We start from the raw sequence: 20,270 nt of genomic DNA on the forward strand, positions 1-20,270 counted from the left end.
CCCATGTGCTGCCCTGACATCCTCTTCCATCCTCAACGTCAGAGTGGGTTGCTCACATTTGGTGACCTTCCATCGGTGACATGGAAAGCCTGTATTTTACAGTAGGGTTTATCTGTGGTGTCCAGTCTGTGGTTTGGGATTGGCATATAAAGAACCCATTATTTAGTGCCACCCAGGATAGTTTCCCTGCCCTAAAAGTCTTCTGTATCGCATTCTCTCACGCTAACTCCTAGAAACCATGTTCAAAGTGTCACTCATCTTGACGTTGTCGCTAACCTTTGACAGGTACTATTGGAGTAGGTCGGCCAGAGCTGAGGGAGGGGAGGTGGTGCAGGGCAAGGTCTGAGGAGCCCTGAGGCCCCAGAAGCTTGCGGTCTCTGGATTTACTCAAGAGCACCAGCAAAACAGAAACAAATTTGCTAATAAGATTCTTTCCTGAAATATACTAAGCTGGGTTGGAAAGAATGGGAGTAGAAAAAACATTTTTTTTTCTGAGAGAAACTCAAGTACAATTCACCAACCCTCTAATCTCTTAAACACTCTTGAGGAAGCAGCTCAGTGGAAAGCCCACAGGTTTTTATTAGTGTTGTTCAGTTATCAACTCCATAGCTGTTTGAAATGACCAATATGATCCTTAAGCCCAGCTCCGTTACCGTCGTTGGGCCCAGTCAGCAATGTACTGGTCTGGTTTGTAAAGTTTTCCAGGGTACACTTAGGACTCTCCCAGCTGTGGCAATTTCTACTTATGAGGTACAGAATTTGCTATGAGGGAAGATAAAGAGGGGCTTGCTCTCTTTTAAGTGCTTTTACATATGGTGTCTTTATCGAAGTGTGATGCCCCTGGAACGGTAGCTGCCGGCTCACTGGGCCTTTGTGCTACATCCGTGGACACTGGGTCAGCATCTCAGGGGCTTATGTGAGTTCTGGGGCCATCGGGTGGCAGCTGAAGATTTCTATGCTCTGCTTTTAAAGGAAGCCATGGGCATTTACTCTGATCTGGGGAGAATAAAGCCATGAATATTTGTGTCTTAAGTGTACGCTGCCATGGACCCGGGCAGTCACAGGGAGGGAGGCGTGGTAAGATGCGGGGTTGTCTAATCCAGGAAAGCAGGCCTGTTGAGTCTTCCAACACCCGTCCTGCACCACCTTGTCTCCTTTGCTCCTATTTATCCCCAGACCCAAGAAAAGGGCAGGATTTGCTGCAGGCAGGACAAGGACACCTAAGTGAGAGTTATGGGCAATAGTGAGGCACAGTAGAGAGAAAACAGGATTTACAGCTAGAAAATCCCGGGGATGGGGTGGGGAGCTGGCTACTATGACTTCTCTGACCCCGGACACTCATTTACTCTTTAGCTTTCTAAATTTTCAGGAAAGTTAATAACCACATTTACCTCAGAAGGCTTTATTTAGAGCAGTTATGATAAACTACTGTGATCTCATATCCATTTTCCATTTCTCGCCACTGCACAGGATCTCTGTATTTTTGGCTCACCACAGAGATGCGCAGCCAGGAATTATTGGTAATCAAATGGGATGCAAAGAAGACAAGTGAACGAGGCTTGAAGGAAGGAGGGAAGAAGAAAGGGAGGATTGCAGTTTTCAGATACACCAAATAATATTAAATAGAAATAAAAACTAATCTGTGAATTGTAAGGTATGGTCTGCATTGTTAAGGATGGTACTTGGTGCACTGAGGTGGAGTGACTACTTCCCTTCTCAAAGCTCTCCAGTGGTTTTTTCTCACTACTACAATAAAAGTACAACTGCTTTGAGCAGCCCGACTCCGCCTACTTCACGGCTGCCAAGTCTCCTCCTTCCTTCCGTGTCTCAGGCACGTGTGACCGTGCGTTTCTTCAGACATGCTGAGTTAGTTCCCACCATGAAATGTTCGTGTTAGCCTCTTCCTAGCTTAAAAAGTCTGCATATCTGGCTTCTTACCATCAGCTGTCTCTTCCCTTAGCTGTCACGTGGTAAGAAAAGCCCTTCCTGTATACACATCTAGGAATCTGGATGCATAATAGAATAATAACATTCTATTATTTATTTATTCATTGTTTCCTCCCCAACTCCTGCTGCTCCAAAGAAACCCAAACAAAACAAACAAAAAACAAAAAAACCAAACCAAAACAAAAACCCCCAAAGCCTCTTACATTTGTTCCAAATAGAAAACGTGATCTTGCTTGTTTAGTACGTATGCCTTGGATATAGTTTCCTAGTTATTTTGGCTTACTTACACAGATACATGAAAACAAACTGAATCTCTACAGTTCCAAGCAGAAAGCCCAGGCCCTCCTTCCTCCCTCAGCCTCACACACGTCAAGATTCATTCTTGCTCTGTGAGGGAGAACAATGTGCCAATCGGTTTCACTTTTGAGACTTGAGAATGATAGCCTTGTGGGCCACACTGCTCCTGGTCTGGGCTTGGAGGCCTCTTGATGTGGGGTTGGGAATGTAGAACAAGTTGGGTAGAAACAGGTAAAGGAGGTAAGTGACAGGAACATGTGCTCATGCACTGTTTGGTCTATTCCCGGGGCCCTAAAGGTAGCCAGCCATAACTCAAGGCCCAGGACCTGGTCCAGGGCTGTGCTATACCCACTTCCCGTCTCACCCTCAGTGACACATCATCTCAAAGGGCAACCACAGGTATGGGGAGAGGAGTCTGACCTTCCACCAGGACCATGATATGATACTTGTGTGAAAGAATCATCTGTGTGATATTTCTAAGAAAAAAAGCAAAAACCTGCTTTTCTGGGCTACGTGAGATTTCTCTGATGATGGCACAGCAGGCCACTCAGAACTAACTCTGCCTTGGGGCAAATCTTCATCATCACATGGGGCCAACTTCTAACTCCAAGTGCATTTCATCCCTTCCCCTAGAGCTGGCTCCTATTAGATCTGATCTTGGTGAACACCCTCATCTGCTTTCAACATGCTGCATCTGACATGAGCTAATACCTCCTATTAGCATTCAAAGAAAACAATCTGGAAAAATCCGCTCTCAAGCAGAGTTCAAACAGGCCACAAGTAGATGTGGAATCTTAATTGTACAAAGTTTGCTAAAGTAAAAGCAATAAATTTACACATATACACATATAAATGTATGTACACACATGTGTGTATGTGTGTATGTATGTATGTGTGTCTGTGTAGGTGCTGTATGTGTAGGGGGAGGTGGTGGAGCCCAAAGCTCATGGAATGGTTCATGAAATCAAAAGACAAGAACGCTCTGTCTGATTTATGAAAGAGACTGTCAATAGCAAAAGGAGAAAAAATGTCCTCGTGTGGAAAAAGGCATGATCAAAAGAACCAAATGATATGGAAAGGAATTGGGAATCTTTATCCGGCACTTACTGGTAATGGGTTAAAGTTCTGGTCCACCAGATGGTTGTATCCGTGGTCGAAAAATGAATGTCGTATCACGACATCAATGCCCTGATTGGCCAGCATTCCTAAAGTGTTTAGCCATCTAAAAGAAAAAGAAGAAGAAAGCCACATCAGCACATTTTAAAATGGCATCTAACAAGCCATGAAGATTAACTTCAGCACACAAACAACATCAGAACCACTGTACTTGATGCTTGAAAGGAGAAAATCATTTTAGGTGTTGAACAGGTAAGAGATCTCAAAGATTATCATATCCAATCTCTTGTTTTACAGGAACAGAAGTCTGAGGGAATAAAATGAATTGTTCATGATCGGAGTTATCACACTGTATGACTTACATTTTACTTCTAGAATACTAACAAATGAACACTGCCAGCACTTAGGAGCCCAGTGCCTCTTCCCTGGCCACAAACATATGAGCACATGACTTCACAGCATGCCTTGCCTCCTCAGTCTCCTCGCTCTAACAGTACACACGCTTTCCACAGGACTCTACCCTACATGGACCTACGACCTGTGAAAACCAGCCTCGGTGTCTGGACCTCTCATGGTTCGCTGTCACAGTAATAATGTTCTCCTGGACGCCATGATCAACTATTCCTGGACCAAGCACATTACCTGCACATGTGTGCTGCTATGGGAAACCTGCACTGACCGTGTTCTCATACCTGATGATGTGAAAGGCCTAGTTTGCACTGCCTGCTGCTCAAAGCCTGCCTTCTAAGCTCTTCCCAAATGCCAGGCCTGACCCTGCACTGTGACTGACAGATTCAATTCATTCATTGATTAGGCAGTCATGGTTTTCTCTCCATATTACCACTGCTGAGACTATCACTCACCCTTGCTTTTACCTCAAACTTCATTCTCCACAGGTCTAAGTTGCACAAAATTACTTCTGAGTAGCCAATGTAGCATGCTGTCTTGTAATGACCCACGTTTTACACGTTTCTCACGTTTTAACTCATGCTTAGCATTTTCTACTGACCCTCCTCTAACTCATTTCTTTCTGTTTGCTCAATTCCTCACCACATATTAATCTCCTAAGCTAGTGCTGTCTTCTAACCTCTGGCATCCTAGTCAGCGGTGTCACTTTCTACCTTCACAGAGCACTTTCTGTGTGTGCCCTTGGTCAGCCTGGTGCGTGGAGATCACACACCTCTCTCTACCATTCCCCATCGGTCACAGGCCCTCAATCACACCACATTTGAACTTAGACTCACAACGCTTCCTGGCACGCTGTAGGTGCGCAGCACTGTTTAGGCTGACATTTGTCTGGATAAAATTAGATTCTAGAAACTTTGAAAAATCACCATTTAGCACATGGGAAAAATTATGCATAGTTATGATTTCCCAAATCTGAAACCATATGGGGCTCCAAACCCATGACTTCTAGAATTAAACCTTTTCCCTGCTGGAAGGAAGAGCATTTCTAATTCTTATATTATGGTTAAATAGTGTTCACATTTTCAAATCTTTTTACATTTACAGTTTTATTTTATTCTCATAGAAATGAACACATTTACTGGCAATTAGAGCTACAAATCCAAACCCCAAAGCAAAGCGACTCACACACAAAACGAGCTTTAAATCGGAAGGCAGGTCTGCGGACGGACAACAGAGCAGAGCGTTTGCTGTGCTGGTCTTGTTCCCGCTGGGACACTGTGACCCAGAGAATTGAAATTACTTGAGAACATCGCATGGCAAAGCTACTTGCCTTTGTTATTTTCATTAGTTTGGCAGCCTGTGAGTCAGGGTAATAGGCTCAGCTCTTGTTCTAGTCCTGAGGCACAGGAGCAGATGGATTACTGAAGACGCCCCGTGGTGGAACTTGAGTAAGAACTCTGGGTGAATGCCTCTTAAATCAGAGCTCTAGCCATGTTCATCTTTATATATCTGTGCCAAAGATATCCAGTCTATATTTAATGCTGAACTATAAAAGCAAATATGGAGTTTCATCTCCTCGAAGAAATATATATGCATGATTGTATCTGCATGAGCCCCACCATCAGCACCATCTGCACAGCAACAGGGGGCTGTCCCATCGCTCACTTGTTAAGTATCTATTCTCCCATCACAAGCGTCGCAGTCAGCAGTTGTGTTCTTGCTCTACATGCTGGAGACATGGCAGCCTCTCAGGAAGAATTTGCAGCATTCCAAAGATGGACAGGATAGCTTTCTTTGAGTCACAGTAGCAGACTTCTGATTCATGTGTACATTTGCATGTGCCCCGGGAAGCTCATGGCTATGTGGTGTATCGAAAGACCTGGGGGAAACGCCATCTTTTCACGTGCTACCTAGTGTCTTAGAATGCTATACCTCTATTGTTTTCTGGGAGACAATTTGCACACCTTCAAGAACACAGTACATTGCTGTGTGCTGCCAGTAGGGTTAAGATGGGATGGATGACAGGGACGTGAGAGGAAAGACCAGGAGCATAATGAACTAGAGTTTTCTGATGTCTGCCAACTAAGCACTGGTAATCAGAGCTCAGCCCACATATCAACAGCTATGTTCATCTGCAGTTCCATGTAGACATCTACAGCTATTTAACTGATGTTCAAGCCAAGGCAGGCCTCTGTTTCAGCTGCCTCTGTGAAGGTCTTTTCATTTCACATCATTCCTTACGTGGAAGAATATTCAGGAAAACATTCAGTACAACCAGGCTGCTCGCTGGACCTCAAAGCAGAGTCACTTGGCAACAGCTGAGCAAAAGCATTTCTGGGTTGATTCCAAGGGGTCCCCGAGTACTGACTGCCAACCTGGCTTTTCACCCTTGTCACAGGATTCATATCAAACTAGCGGGGAGTATATTATGAAAGAAGCCTCTTAGTAACACCGCATTAAATGCTGATTCACTCCATTTCATTAATTTGAACCATGCTTACTGGACTTCTCTGTGAGACACAGTTAGATGCTGAGGTTACCAACATGGAAGACCTAAAGTAACACCATGAATTACACTGGGCAGCTATCTTCATGAACCTTTGACATGGCTTCATCTGAAAATGCCATCTACTTGGCTGGCATGACCTGTTCTTCGCATATGTATTAAGGACACTGTCTCCATGGAGGGGAGCCACATCTGTCTAATTAGGAACAGCTGTTAGTAGCAAAACACATAGCTGAGGGCAAAGCTGCAGTTCATGCATTGCTCAGCCAGAAAGCCTGGTCCAGTGGACCACAGTGGACCAGAAAAGAGTACTTGGTTTGTCTCTGGTTGTGAGCGGTTTGTTCTGGCTACATGACACTGAGAGCCAGGCAGAGCGCTATGTTTCTGTCTCAAGTCATTCTTCAGACAACTACAGTAGCTTTCAAACTCATATTCTCATCCTTCCTGAGACGCTGTGCATAATATTGACAAGGTCTAAGTTTTAAAATGCTTATTAGAGTATCTCTTCTCTGATATCTTTAGTGGCTTGGAATAAGCCCAGAACAGGGCCTCATTTCCTTTCCCTGGTTTATAAGACCGCCCATTGTCTGGTGTAAACCCTCTTCATAGTATCAGCCTTCATTCTGTCTCTGCTGAAAGAAGCCTTTACTTCACATTATTCACTGACCCTCTGCCATGCCTTTCTGTGTTGTTTCTTCAGCCTGAGGTACCTCACTGTTAGCTCTCCTCCTCTTCACCTGGGAAGACCAGGTACTCTTACCATATCCCACAAAATGCCACCTTGTCTATGAAACCCTTCTGATAACCCATTCAGGGAGTTTTTATTCCTCTGTAAGCTCACCAGTTTTCTTTCACAGCAAGGCTGTGGGAGACAGAAAGAAGTGGTCCACTGAATGGGGAAAGGCTGAACTCTGGAGGAGGCCATCTGGGTTTGAGTCTGATCTCTGCCACTAGCTAAATGAGCTCTCTTGGCTAACTTACCTCAACCCTGTTTTTCAACGTCTTTTGTTGTACTATGAGGACAACACTAGCTTGGCTCACCACTAAAACAGTAGCACCGATATCATGGGTGGTCAAAGTATTTAAGGCTTTCAACAGTGCCTGGTTCTTGGTAGATCCAGTACGCATTAAAGAATCATTACAGCATAATTATTCTTTGCAATATGGTCATCTCTCATACTTGTCCTTTCAGTCATGTTTCTGGAGGATAAAACCATTAATGTTGTTTACCCAACTCATGGAACTATGGTAAAACGGAGATGGGAGAATGCAGGCAGCTGACTCCGGGATGGGTTGAGCTATGACTTATGCAAGATGTCATCTGTGCTCTGAGGCTAATGTCTGACTGTTAGTAGCTGGAAAAGTGGCTAAGTAAGGTTAAATAATTCATGAATGAGTAGATGTAAACTTTCCATTGGAAACGAGCTTTTCCCTGGAACAGGTAAGGAGTGTCTTACAGTTTCCCTGTCAATTCCTAGAAATTCCTGGGAGTAAAAATGTCAATTACTTACAAGAATCCTGCAGCGTAGGAATCGGACAGATTGTTTGCGCCTCCAGCGGAGGTGGTCACTATGCCTTCCAGCCAAATCTTCTTTCCTGGAGTGTATGTGCTGACCACCTGTTCGCACCACAAAGCAGAAGAGGATAGATGAGATTTTAAAAGCCACTCCCCAGAGAGAAGCACCTCACTCCCTAAAGGAAGTGTCTCCCATTCTCTGCTCCCAAGTGGTCATGATTTGTGCTGTACTTTATGAAGCTGTGTGTCTGTTGCTTCCCTTTTATAGGAGCACCATGCAAAGTGAGAGAGAGGTGTCCACTGTAGTGACTATAAAGGGCTGGACTTCGGTGCAGCTGACAGAGTTGCCACAGGCACACAAAAGCATCCATGCTCACACGTGCTCACTTTTTCCCTTAAGTAAACCCAAGTGATGGTGTGATGGCGCAAATGCATACTCTAGAGTGTAAGATGACTCTAGGGAAGCAACATCCTTCACCAGAAAAGAATAACCACGTATGTTTCTATGGTAACGGGTCCCGAGAAGCAATGATTTTCAGGTCATGTTACAGAACTTTTATGATAAAGCACCCGGTCTATGTATTAGTAGTCCTGAACCATGCGTAGGAGAGAAAAAAATCTCCTAGGGAACTGTTGTATAATGAGCATGGCATGCATATTATAACCATAATTTGAGGATAACTGAAGTAAATATAAAAAGAAAAGTCCCTGACCCATGTGTCAGTCTCTACACAAGGAACTACAGCTGTGTGCCTTCTAAGAGAGGCAAAGCCTTGTTAAAATGTGTCCCTCTGAAGTTTGGAAATTACCCAGTCTCTGTTCTACAAGTTGGAGGCTGGCCAAACTATTCTGATCATGGTGCAGATACTGGAAAGCAGTCTGGCAGTTCTTGTGATGGGTAATTCTAGTAGCTTCTGAAAGTACACTGTGAGTCATACGCTTGTCTATAGCTAGCTCATTTGACGAAGTAAGACCAACGAGCAGGAATAATGAGCCACAGACTAAACAGGGAAACGGAGAAAAGAAAGTGGGAGGACGTGTTTTTAAACTGGCAACCAATGCTGGCAACTTAGACTCGATCTCATAGGGACTTTTATGTAAAAGCCTACATAACCCTTCCCAAAGCTGCCCAATGGTCCCTCAGGGTGACAATGGGAAGGAAGTACACGTTTCTGCCTCTGAGAAGCAGCCTAAAGAAGTCATCCTCTCCTTAGTTCACACAGCTCTGAGGGCTGGAGCAAGCTCCAAACACGTGTTGGCCCATCCAGAGGCCCGAGAGAAAGACTGAGAAGCACGCTCCTGTGTGTTCTCTAGCATCAGGCTCTGGCCGCTGCTGTAAGGACTAGAATCTGAAGAAGGACTGGAGGTCCTGGCATATACAAGGGAGGCTGATAGAGAAATAGTGCATTTAGAGACCCACAAATTCCACTCCTAGACATGTTCACCAAAGCCATTATTCTTCAGGTTTCTAAAGAGAAAAGAATAAAGATTTCACCATGTCTGTGTAGGTATCCATAGTTAGGACTGAAATATAACATGCATTTAATGCATAACATGAAATTCTATGAAGCTTTTGAGGCAAAAATTCAATATAAATTAAAAAATACAAATATGTTGTTTATAGCCATTTATTAATAAAGAATAAAGACCAAAGATGTGTATTTTAAGAACATATGTCAAGCATACAATGAAGATACAAAACAAAAAAATAAACAAAGCCTAACCAAGATATTTTGTGAATTGATGATAGGTTTTGCTGTAAGTTGAGGTGGGATATACTATCATGTAGCTCTTGGTTCCTTAGGACACCCAGAAAGAATATATGTAGATGTATTTATATGAATATATATGAATTACAATGAGATACACATCTGTACATGTGACCAAACTCATAGGCAGGCATCAAGCGACTGTATTACTTTTTACTATTTCTTTCTCTCTAGGTTTAGCTTCCTACAACTGTCTCACTCCCATTTAGAAGAGAATTTGTATTTTATAATGCACAAAAAAGGTATTTGGCAAAGTTACTGAGCTTTTCAGAAATAACATTGTACTGATATATAAATTAGATAAAGTGAAAATTCTAGCCAAGAACAGAGGAGTAAGAAGTAATGGCGGCCACACTGCATGCTGTTAAAGTGAGAGAGCAGATGCTTACAAGCACAAAGCAAGGGTTCAAACCGCATTGCTACAAATAAGACAGCGCCCAACACTCCCTGAACACTGAGACAGCGCCCCAACCCTCCCTGAACACTGAGACAGCGCCCCCAACCCTCCCCGAACACTGAGACATCGCCCCCAACCCTCCCTGAACACTGAAAGAAAAGAATTATCAGGGCCTGAATCTTGCTTACTGCAAAGTAGGTAGGTATCTCACTTTTTAAAATTAAATTATTTTATTTATTTACATTCCAAAGGTTGCCTCCCTTCCTGGTCCCCCCTCCCTGAGTTCTTCACATCATCCTCCCCTGCCTCTGAAGGTGTGCTCCCCTACCCTCCCACCCATCTCCACCATCATCCCTCTTCCTTGAGACACCAAGTTTTTACAGGATTAAACATAACCTTTCCCACTGAGGCCATTCTGCTACACATGTGCCCAGGGTCACAAACCAGCCCATGTGAGCCCCTTGGTTTTTAGCTTAATCTCTGGGAGCTCTGAGGAGCCCAGGTTAGTTGACACTGTTGTTCTTCCTATGGGGTTGCCATCCCCTTCAGCTCCTTCAGTCCTTCCCCTAAGTCTTCCATGAGGTCCCTGACCTCATTCCAATGGTTGGCATCTGCATCTGTCTCAGTCAGCTGCTGGCAGAGCCTCTCAGAGGACAGCAATGCCAGGCTCCTGTCTACACACATAGTACGGCCTTAGTAATAGTGTCAGGATATGGTATGCACATGTGGGATGGATCCCAAGTTGGGTTGGTCACTGGGTGGCCTTCCTTTCACTCTTTACTCCATTTTTGTCATTTTGTCCCTGCATTTCCTTTAGACAGGAACAATTCTGGGTTAAAAACTCTGAAGATGGGTGTGTGGCCCCTGCCTCAACTGGGAGCCATGTCTATCTACTTGAGGTGGTCTCCTCCAGCTCCATCTCCCCACTGCTGGGCATTAATATCATCCCCATTGAGTCCTCTCACATCCCAGGTCTCTGGGACTTTCTGTCCCCTAACCCCCACTGCTGCATATTTCCATTCATTCTCCTGGCCCTCTGGGCCTCCCTCCTGTCTCTCCCCATACCTGATCTGGCCCTCCCCTTTTCCCTTCCCCGTCTTCTCTCCCACCCAGGTTTCTCCCTGCCACTGCCTCCCATGACTTTTTTGTTCTGCTTCTAAGTGGGTTTTAGGTACCCACACTTGGGCCTACTTGTTAAGCTTCCTACAGTCTGTGAGTTGTATCATGGGTATACAACTTTTTCATTAATATCCACTTATCAGTGAGTGTGGTATGTCCTTTTGGGTCAGGTTTACCTCACTCAGGGTGGTATTTTCTAGTTCCACCCATTTGCCCACAAAATTCATGTCCTCATTTTTAATTCCTGAATAGTATTCCATCGTGTAAATAAATCACATTTTCTGCATCCATTTCTTTGGTTGAGGGACATCTGGGTTGTTTCAAGATTCTGACTATTACAAATAAGATTGCTATGAACATAGTGAAGCATGTGTCCTTGTGGTATAGTGGAATATCTTTTGGGTATATGCCCAGGAGTGGTATAGCTGGGTTTTCAGGTAGAACTATTTTCAATTTTCTGAGCAATCGCCAGACTGATTTCCAGAAGGTTGTACCAGTTTGCAATCCCACCAGCAATGGAGGAGTGTTCCTCTTTCTCCACATCCTTGCCAGCATGCGCTGTTGCTTGAGCTTTTGAACTTAGCCATTCTGATGGGTATAAGGTGAAATCTCAGGGCCATTTTGATGTGCATTTCTCTGATGATTAAGGATGCTGAACATTTCTTTACATGCTTCTCAGCTGTTCAAGATTCCTCTGTTGAGAATTCTCTGTTGAGCTTTGTACCCCATGTTTTAATTGTGTTATTTGTTTATTTGGAGTCTAATTTTTGAGTTCTTTGTATATTTTGGATATTAGCCCTCTATCAGAAGTAAAATTAGTGAAGATGTTTTCCCAACCTGTAGTTTGCCGTTTGTGCTGTTGACAGTGTTTTATGAGGTCCCATATGTCAATTGTTGATCTTAGAGCCTGAGCCATTGGTGTTCTGTTCAGGAAACTTTCTCCTGTGTCCATGCATTCAAGGCTATTTCCCACTTTCTCTTCAATTAGATCCAGCATATCTGGTTTTATGTGGAGGTCCTTGATCCACTTGTACTTGAGTTTTGTACAAGGAGATTTTAAGAATGGATCGGTTTGCATTCTTGTCCTTGCAGTCTGCCAGTCAGAGCAGCACTATTTGTTGAAGATGCTTTCTTTTTGACACTGTATGGTTTTGTATTTTTTGTCAAAGATCAAGTTTCTGTAGGTATCTGGACTTATTTCTGGGTCTTCAATTCTATTCCATTGATTGACCTGTCTGCCTCTGTACCAACACCGTGTGGTTTTTATCACTATTGCTCTCACTCTTTTAAACACTGCTCAGAGTGTCTCTCTCAAAGGGAATGAGAAATCATAAAAATAAGAAAGCATGAGAAACAGCTAACTGATTTAAAAAGAATCATATACTGAAGTTGAAGACTATATTTATAATTCCTTAAAATATACTCTATCTGTGCATGTAATACACCTTTTACTTCCTTTATCACTAATCAAAGCTGAAGAATGTACTTATATTTTTCTTTTCTTTTTTTACATTTGGCTTTCAGGCAATTCAGAGTTTAACTTTGTCCTCAGAGATAAGCTCTGAAAGCATGCTAAGTGATAGGAACCCAACATAAAATTCATATGTTATATGAATCCATTTATTTAAAAGAGCCAGATTATGTTCTAGAAAGTCCATAGAGGTGCAAAGTAAATTAGTAGTTCCACAGGGTTGATAAAGTGAAGGAAGTCTGAGGTGGGAGACAAAAGGAAGTGACTTACTAATAAGCATGAGGTTTCTTTGTTAGTCATGACTATATATATATATATATATATATATATATATATATAGAGAGAGAGAGAGAGAGAGAGAGAGAGAGAGAGAGAGAGCTCTGAGAGCTCTGGTATGAATCACAAACTAGCTTTGGCTTCAGCAATCATTATCTTGGACTTAAAATTATTCATTAACTTTAAAGGCATGGGTTTGAAATAGACCAACTGTAAGTCCCTCCTAAAAAATATGTTAAAATGCATTGGTATTTTATAATATGAATACATATCTCTTTGGCTCTTAGCACTCAGTGTTAAGGCTGTCTTTGATTACCGCCTGTTGAATCCCATGCACTACTATCATAACTGGTTTAGAAAGACATGGTGTAATAGTGGCATGAACACCAGAGAGCAACCAACCACTGACAACTGCCTGATTGCTTCAGAAGATCAAACATCCCATACTTGGCACCATCATCAGGCCAAGAAACTATCTACAGTTAGACAGCTCATTCCCCAGGGGGAGTGCTATTACTACTATTAAGCTGCTGAATGAGCACAGTACTAAACTATTTCCAAATGATATCATTATACATATGGATCAATACATTTCTCAATCCTTATTTCATATAAGAAACTCCTATTTGTAATAGACAGTCATTTACACAGAGCTCCACACTGACCAAGCTGTGAGACGAGAGACTGTAGAATGCTCTGAAAGGAACATATACACCATATCTCACTTCCCCAAGGCTCAGGGATCATTGTGGGAGAGTGGGGAGGAAAGAATGCATGGCCAAAGGTGGTAGACGACCACAAGGAATCATCGTCTTTCAGGCAGCTGCACATACGAACTAACAGTGCTGGCAACAGTCTGTACAAAACCTGTGCAAGCCCAAGTCAGACAGTATCTACGCAAGGGAACAGAAGTTACCCACAGAATTCTACCCTTAGTTGTGGAACTGTTGGCAACCATTGGCCTCCGGGAAAGAGATTGGTTTCTCTCTGAATGTAGCCCTTAGTAATTCTGACAGTGCTCCAGGGGAAAAACACACATCCAGGAATATTTGAGCACCACTAGTTGGTTTTGGTGAGTTAAAAAAAAGATACTAAGTTGGATGGATAGGAAAGGTGGGTGGATTTGAGAGGAGTTGTGGGAAAGAGTGACTATGATTAAAACACATTGTACTAAACTTTCAAAGAACTAATTTTTTTAAAAAAGTGTTTGATAACAAAAGTTAAAATTAACTAGGCAAATAAAGGTTAAACACAAATAAAGTTTAAATAAGCTTTTGAGATGATCATCTCAGAAATGAAGATCTGAATTATTGGGGAGTCGTTAAAATTCGTATAATAAACTACAGATGTAGGTGAAATTGCCTAGGGAGAATATTTTTTAAAAATAGAGTAAAAATAGGCAAGGATTTCATTTCAAAAATATTGAGGCATTATCAAATACTTTAATTTATCACTTCAACATTTATTAGCCAACTGCTAGATGCTAAGCAGACTAGGGGCAGGTACAACTGATTTCCATTGTAGTCACTCAGGGAGACTAACAGTAAACAAACAAGAATAATTTTAGTGGTAATAGGAGCTGAGAAGAAACTGCTAGGCAAGGAGCTTGTCAGGAAGAAGGGGTGCTTTAGACAGTGCTCAGGGAAGAGCCTCTGTAAGGTGGTGTCTGAATTAGGAGGGAGCCAGGCCCTTAATGTTCCCAAAGGAAAAACACAGAAAAGGGATGGAAGGTGAAACAGGACCACTGCTTGGAGCACCAAAGGAAGGCCATCTGGATTATAGAAAGAAAGAGACAAAAGACTGAGCAAACGAGGTCAGAGAAGAAAGGCAGTGCTTTCATTCTGAGTGTGGCTGAGGCTATTGGAGGGATTTAAGCAGGAAAGGGGTCTGATCTGACTTATGCCAGATTACTGTAGCTGCTATGAGGTCATACATAGGTCTGAAAAGGATTGTGGAACCTGTAACATGATATACAAATTAAAGGCCCTGTTATATCTATGACCACTCTGAGCTTCGATGTCCTTATACATAGATGGGATAATACCCGAAGGGATTGGACTCGGGATCCCAGCTGTTTGACGAAGAATAAATAACATGAGGCCAATGACAGGATAATCCTGAGCTAGTGGAAAGGGATGCAGACCCAGCAGGTGAACGCTGATTTATGGGAGCTCTTTAAGGAGATGAATGAATTCAGAGAACTAGTCCAGAGAGTCCTCAGTTTGGCAATAGGGTCCTGAACTACTCATCATGCTTCTGGGAAGCCTTCAACTACCATCTTTTTGAAGTCATGACATCCACTCATCTTTTCTTTTTAATATTTATTTTTTGTTATTTTTAAAGTGTGTGTGTGTGTGTGTGTGTGTGTGTGTGTGTGTGTGTGTGTGTCCACATTTGAGTGATGCAGGTGCCTGTGGATCCTCTGGCCTTTGATCTTCCTGGAGTTTTAGGGAGTTAATAAGCTCCTCAGTGTGGGTGCTGGGAACTGAACTTGGATACTTTGGTCCAGGAGTAGGATTTGATCTTCACTGCATAGCCATCTTTCCCCCACACCTCTCAGTCTTATTTTCTTAAGTGTTTACTTCTTAGAACAGTGCTTGGCACAGAAGTGGGGCTTCATTGAAAATAGAGCTCTAGTCATACAAAGGAGCTGATGCAACGCCAGATCTGCCCTTGTAGGAACTCACAGAAAACCCCACTTTTGAAGGAAATTAGATGACTTAAAGGGCGATTAAACTGGTCAAAGAACAGAAAGCCATGCACTGCTTGCAAATACAAATTGAGGGATCAGGAGAACCAGAAAACACACTGAAAACGCTCCAGGACACTAAAGACCTGGTAGAACACTGCCTATGCATTTGCTGAGCTTTGGTGTATCAAGTCTTGACTTCTGAGAGGAAAAGAGAAATCCTGACTCTTCCGACATGTGACATATATAAAACCCAACAAGCTCGCAAGTCTTAAAAACAAATTATCATACAATATGATTTGAATGTCTACAAATTTTATGGAGAATTATTATGAGATTCTGAAATTGAAAATTTGACAATCATGTCCAGCTACTTTTGAGCAGGTTTGCTGTCAACACTTGGGTGGAAGGTGGAGGTGTTGTGTTGAACTTGGAGGGGTAATTTGTATAAGATGATTTTCTTTCAGAATCCAAAGCCTATCTCTTTTAAATGGAGATATGACTCTAGAAAATGTTTGGAGTTATGAAAACTATGTACGCAGAACCCTACAAAGTCCACTAATACTAAAAAAAAAAGTTAATCTGAATTCTCCTCTGACTGTAGGGAGAATTGCAAGGAAATAATCTATAAATTTTGGTTTAGGAACTGAGGATGGAAAGCATGTGCTGTGCTTGCATGGTGCCCTGGGCTCGCCCTCGGCTGGCTCTTCCGCAGCGTTGTGATTGGTGAGCTAGTGTTCAGGAGCTATGGCCCCTGGAGACACGGCCCTGCACTGCAATTCTGCCTTATTGTATATTCACTGTGTGGCCCTGGGTGTTGTAAATTACTTCTTTGTGTTCTAGTGTAGAATAAAATATCTTCCTCAGTGTATTTTATGGTTTAACTAACTAACATTTGTAAAAGGACTTTGAAACAGTTCCTGCTATATAGCAAGCACATAAGCCCAAATATTTTCTCCATTTCTTTCCTTGTTCAGGACACAAGTTTGACTTGGGCACTGGTTGCGCTCACCTCAGATGAGTCACTTGGGCTAATGGATAAAATCCCAGATATGTGTTAAGCACTAGGAAACGGCAGTTAATAATTTTAAGCACACATGGATCATAAACATGAGCTCAACTAGCATAATGAGCATAATTAGCATATGTGCGCTTATCCTCAACATGGTATCCTGCTGCCACATGAACAAAACAGGAAATGGGGTGAAACTGACCCAAGCGGAAGCAGTTATCCGAGGAGGGGTATTCCTGAAGCACTAATGTCATTGAGCAAATGCTTTCTAAGCCTTTTCTGCTAGGACCCGGTGGGAAATTTGATGAACTGGGAGTCTTCCAAGAACAGAGAAGGCCAGCGTGGTGAGGCGTGGTGGAAGTATGGATGCTGATGCTGGGCGCTGGTTGAGCCTGGGGAGAAAAGCAGCTTGGGCTGAAGAGAAGAAAAACCAAACAAACAAAGAAGGGGGAAAAAAACGAAACAGAAAAAAATCAATGGGACCAGCTGCAACATTCTCCCAGAAAATGAACCGCTAAGAGACCAAGGGCTATAGTTCAACACTGTGGTTTTCTGAGTGAATATGATTCTCCCTGTGCTGGAAGAGAGAAGAGGAGAGGGCTCTGGAAAGGGAAAGGGCTCCTGGTGAGAAATGATGTGCCAGTGAAGGTTGTTCTTAGGATGCACTGGGGAGGAGGAGACTGGACAGATGGACCCAAGAGGCCAGAGGAGGAAGCTGGTGCTTGGCTCCCTTCCAGCTGTTTTGTTTCCCAGATAAGACTTCAGCCCTGGGGTCCAGGTGGTCAAGGGAGCTTTGGGGCACCCAAAGAAAAGTTTGTTAAGTGGCCATTGGCTGCTCACAATTCCCTACTTTTTTCTAGAGGCAGAGAGTTATGAGGGGTCCACCTTTCCAGATTTCTTCTCTCACATTTCAGAGGCAAGATCTGAGTGAAAATGTTTGGTGTGTTTATGGAGATTCTCTGAGGCAGGAGAGATGTGGGGTGGGGAGAGGACAGAAAAAAGGGAGAGTACACTTAGGGAAAATGTTTTTGATGTTTTTTTTTAAAAAAGTAAAATAGGAACATAACCATTTATGGGACATATTTTTTCAAACCTGATCTTCCCTTTCCTGTAGTTCCTTGATATTCTGTCTCTGTCTCTGAGAAGACTTGGGAAGACCTGGCTTCAGGCACTGGCTGCACAGGAGATGGTAGCATTGTTGCAGCAGACATGTTGTTTATGGTTACCCAGAGCAACACCTTCCTTAATGAGAAAGGAAGCAATAAAACAGGAACAGTGGACAGGCCAGCTGGGCTAATCAGCCCTGGCAGGAGGCCCGTCCTCCCAAAGAAGCTGGAGCCCATTAATTCCAGGACCTCATGTGTTTGGGAGTCAACCTTCCCCAGAACTTCAGAAGAGCAGATGCTCTCTAAGTAAGAGAACAAGTCTGCTAGATAGCTGGTCACAAGGAATTTCTTTGAGGAAATCTCTTCTTCTTGTTTTACCAAACACGATCTAATATTCTTTACATATTGTGTGTGTGTGTGTGTGTGTGTGTGTGTGTACACATGTGTGTATACATGTGTGTATGTGTACATGTGTGTGTATATGTGTACGTGTGTGCGCGTATGTGTGTACGCGTGTACATACTGCATTGTGCACATGGTCAGAGGACTATTTGAGGGAGTCAGTTCTCTCCTTTTTTACCACATGGGTTCTAGGGGGCTAGATTTAGGTTGTCAGTTTTGGTGGCAAGCACCTTTACCCACTGTGGCATCTCTCTGGTCCTCAGGAAGCTCCTTAAACCTTACCTGTATCTCTACCTTGAGTATCAGAGTCTTGACTCCACATTGTGTTTTTGAGTGGTCAAGGTGAACTCTCAATATTGTTGTTTTGTTTGAAGAGGGGAAGAACATTGATCCTTTGTTGGCTGTGGGCTCCTCCTCAGTTTCAGAACCTTCGTTGGTTTCTTGTTCGTTCTTCTTTCTTGTTTGTTCACTGAGAGGTCTTTGGTCGCCAGAGAGATGAACAGCAAGTACTTGGATCTGATGTTACTGAACTCAGTGACCACTGAGCCCCAGTTAGAACACTGACAGCTTTATTAAGGTGGTATTTACTACCTTACAGAAGCAGCACTTAGTCTCCTATCATCCAATCTGCAGTCCTTTCCCAGAAAGCCCCTGCAGGCTGGCCTTACTACTTTAGAAAGGTGTCTTGTACTTTGGTTGCTTACTTGCTCCCATGCCCCTTGCCCATGCCTTTGTTAGTTTCCTCAAAGAATATTTCAAGCATTATTTTCTCTAGCGAATATTCCTCAACTCTTTCGAAAGTTTTCTTCTTTTGTCCAAGTTCCAAAGTTCTTCGACGCTATCGCTGATCTTATCTTACTGCACATAAATGAAACTTTGTATTTTCCCTTTTTTCTCATGCCCCATGAACTTCCTGACAGTGACTTTATTAAATATTCAGTCAGAAAATGAGACTATTTCATTGAAGTACCGGTAACTAAGGACCTCCAGCTAGCAAGGCCAAGCACCATGTACTCACAGTTCCAGTTAGGGCTCTGTTATATTCTAATTGAAGTCTCCTCCTTGATATTTGTGAAAGTGAGGATCTGGTAGCTTTAGGTCTATGAGCCCCAGGTAAAGGAGCCTGTGTGACCCACTGGACTCCATCTATACAAAGAGGAAAGCATGACCTAAGAGAATCTAGCTTTTGGTCATTACACAAGGCACCTGTGGTATTAAAGGGGGAGCTAGCCCCCCCCAAAAAAACTGATCAGAAGAAGGCCAAGGTGTTCATTTTACCATGATATAACTTTTAGACAGGGATATTTATAGACTACACCATCAACTTAATAGCAGCTAGGAGAAAAGGGGTAAACTGCAGGCAGGTTTTAATTGATAATGCTTATGAAAAACACTGATTTCAAAAGCACTAAATTATGAAAGAGATATCATTACTTTACAAAATATATTGCCTTTTGTTTATGAATGCCATTCATACATAATTAATCTGTTGTAATTTGCTCAAGGCCAGAGAGCTTGCCTAAGTAGTTAAATGAAAATTCAAACTCAGACCCACTTCACTGCAGAACCCATGCTCCGCCATTACACTGTCTGCATTTGGCATCCATTCATGATTTACTTTGTAACCTCCATGAAATTTCTTTCTAACCACCCAAGATTAGAAGTGCTTTCAAAGAATAGTCGTGTTCTTGGTGAGGGAATATCAGTTTGACTCCACGATTAGTTGATAATCTGGGGTGACTGCCCTGAAGGTGAGGGTTAGATGAGAGTTTTCAAATTTCATGGTGTTTGACAAGTGATAGTGACTAGTCAAGGCTTTTCCATACTCAGCCTTGATGCCTTCTGCTCCATTCCCATTGTTTACGGAGGACAGAGAAAGGAGTGGTGATGCAGAAGAAGTGTCACCTCTGGGCAGACGGCTGGAGAAATAGCTCTGTGTACAAATGGCTATTTGGAGCAAAAAGGAGCCTTAGTGGGAGGGGCACCTGGAGAAGACCTTACAGCATTTTGGCATGGAAGTAAGAGCATTGGTTCTAATGTTTATTCTAAACAAAAAATAACATTACCACCATTACCAAAGTTGGTGGCATTTGAATGGGCGGAGCATCCAAGAGCCTGAAATATTGGTCAGTCAGAGAAAAGGTTGGGGAAAGGAAGGCTTAGGTAAGCAGCCGTTAATTGTTTTCCATTCAGTCTTCACTATCGCTTATCATTGTATTGGGTTTCTGGAATGTTCTTC

General features: G+C 42.9%; 1 protein-coding gene across 3 annotated transcripts in view; it reads right to left on the reverse strand.

Annotated features, from left to right (window-relative positions):
• The window catches only part of Hpse2 (heparanase 2 (inactive)), a 1,004,606-nt gene that overhangs the window by 132,343 nt on the left and 851,993 nt on the right, over positions 1 to 20,270 (reverse strand). For all 3 annotated transcript variants that reach the window (XM_032892002.1, XM_032892001.1, XM_032892000.1), the window contains 2 exons: positions 7,786 to 7,892; positions 3,352 to 3,466 (listed from right to left, as the gene is read on the reverse strand). In XM_032892002.1, coding sequence (XP_032747893.1) covers positions 3,352 to 3,466; positions 7,786 to 7,892 — 222 coding nt within the window. The remainder of the gene's footprint in view (positions 1 to 3,351; positions 3,467 to 7,785; positions 7,893 to 20,270) is intronic.

Source organism: Rattus rattus, chromosome 2 (genome assembly GCF_011064425.1).
Source record: "Rattus rattus isolate New Zealand chromosome 2, Rrattus_CSIRO_v1, whole genome shotgun sequence".
NCBI classification, from domain to species: domain Eukaryota; kingdom Metazoa; phylum Chordata; class Mammalia; order Rodentia; family Muridae; genus Rattus; species Rattus rattus.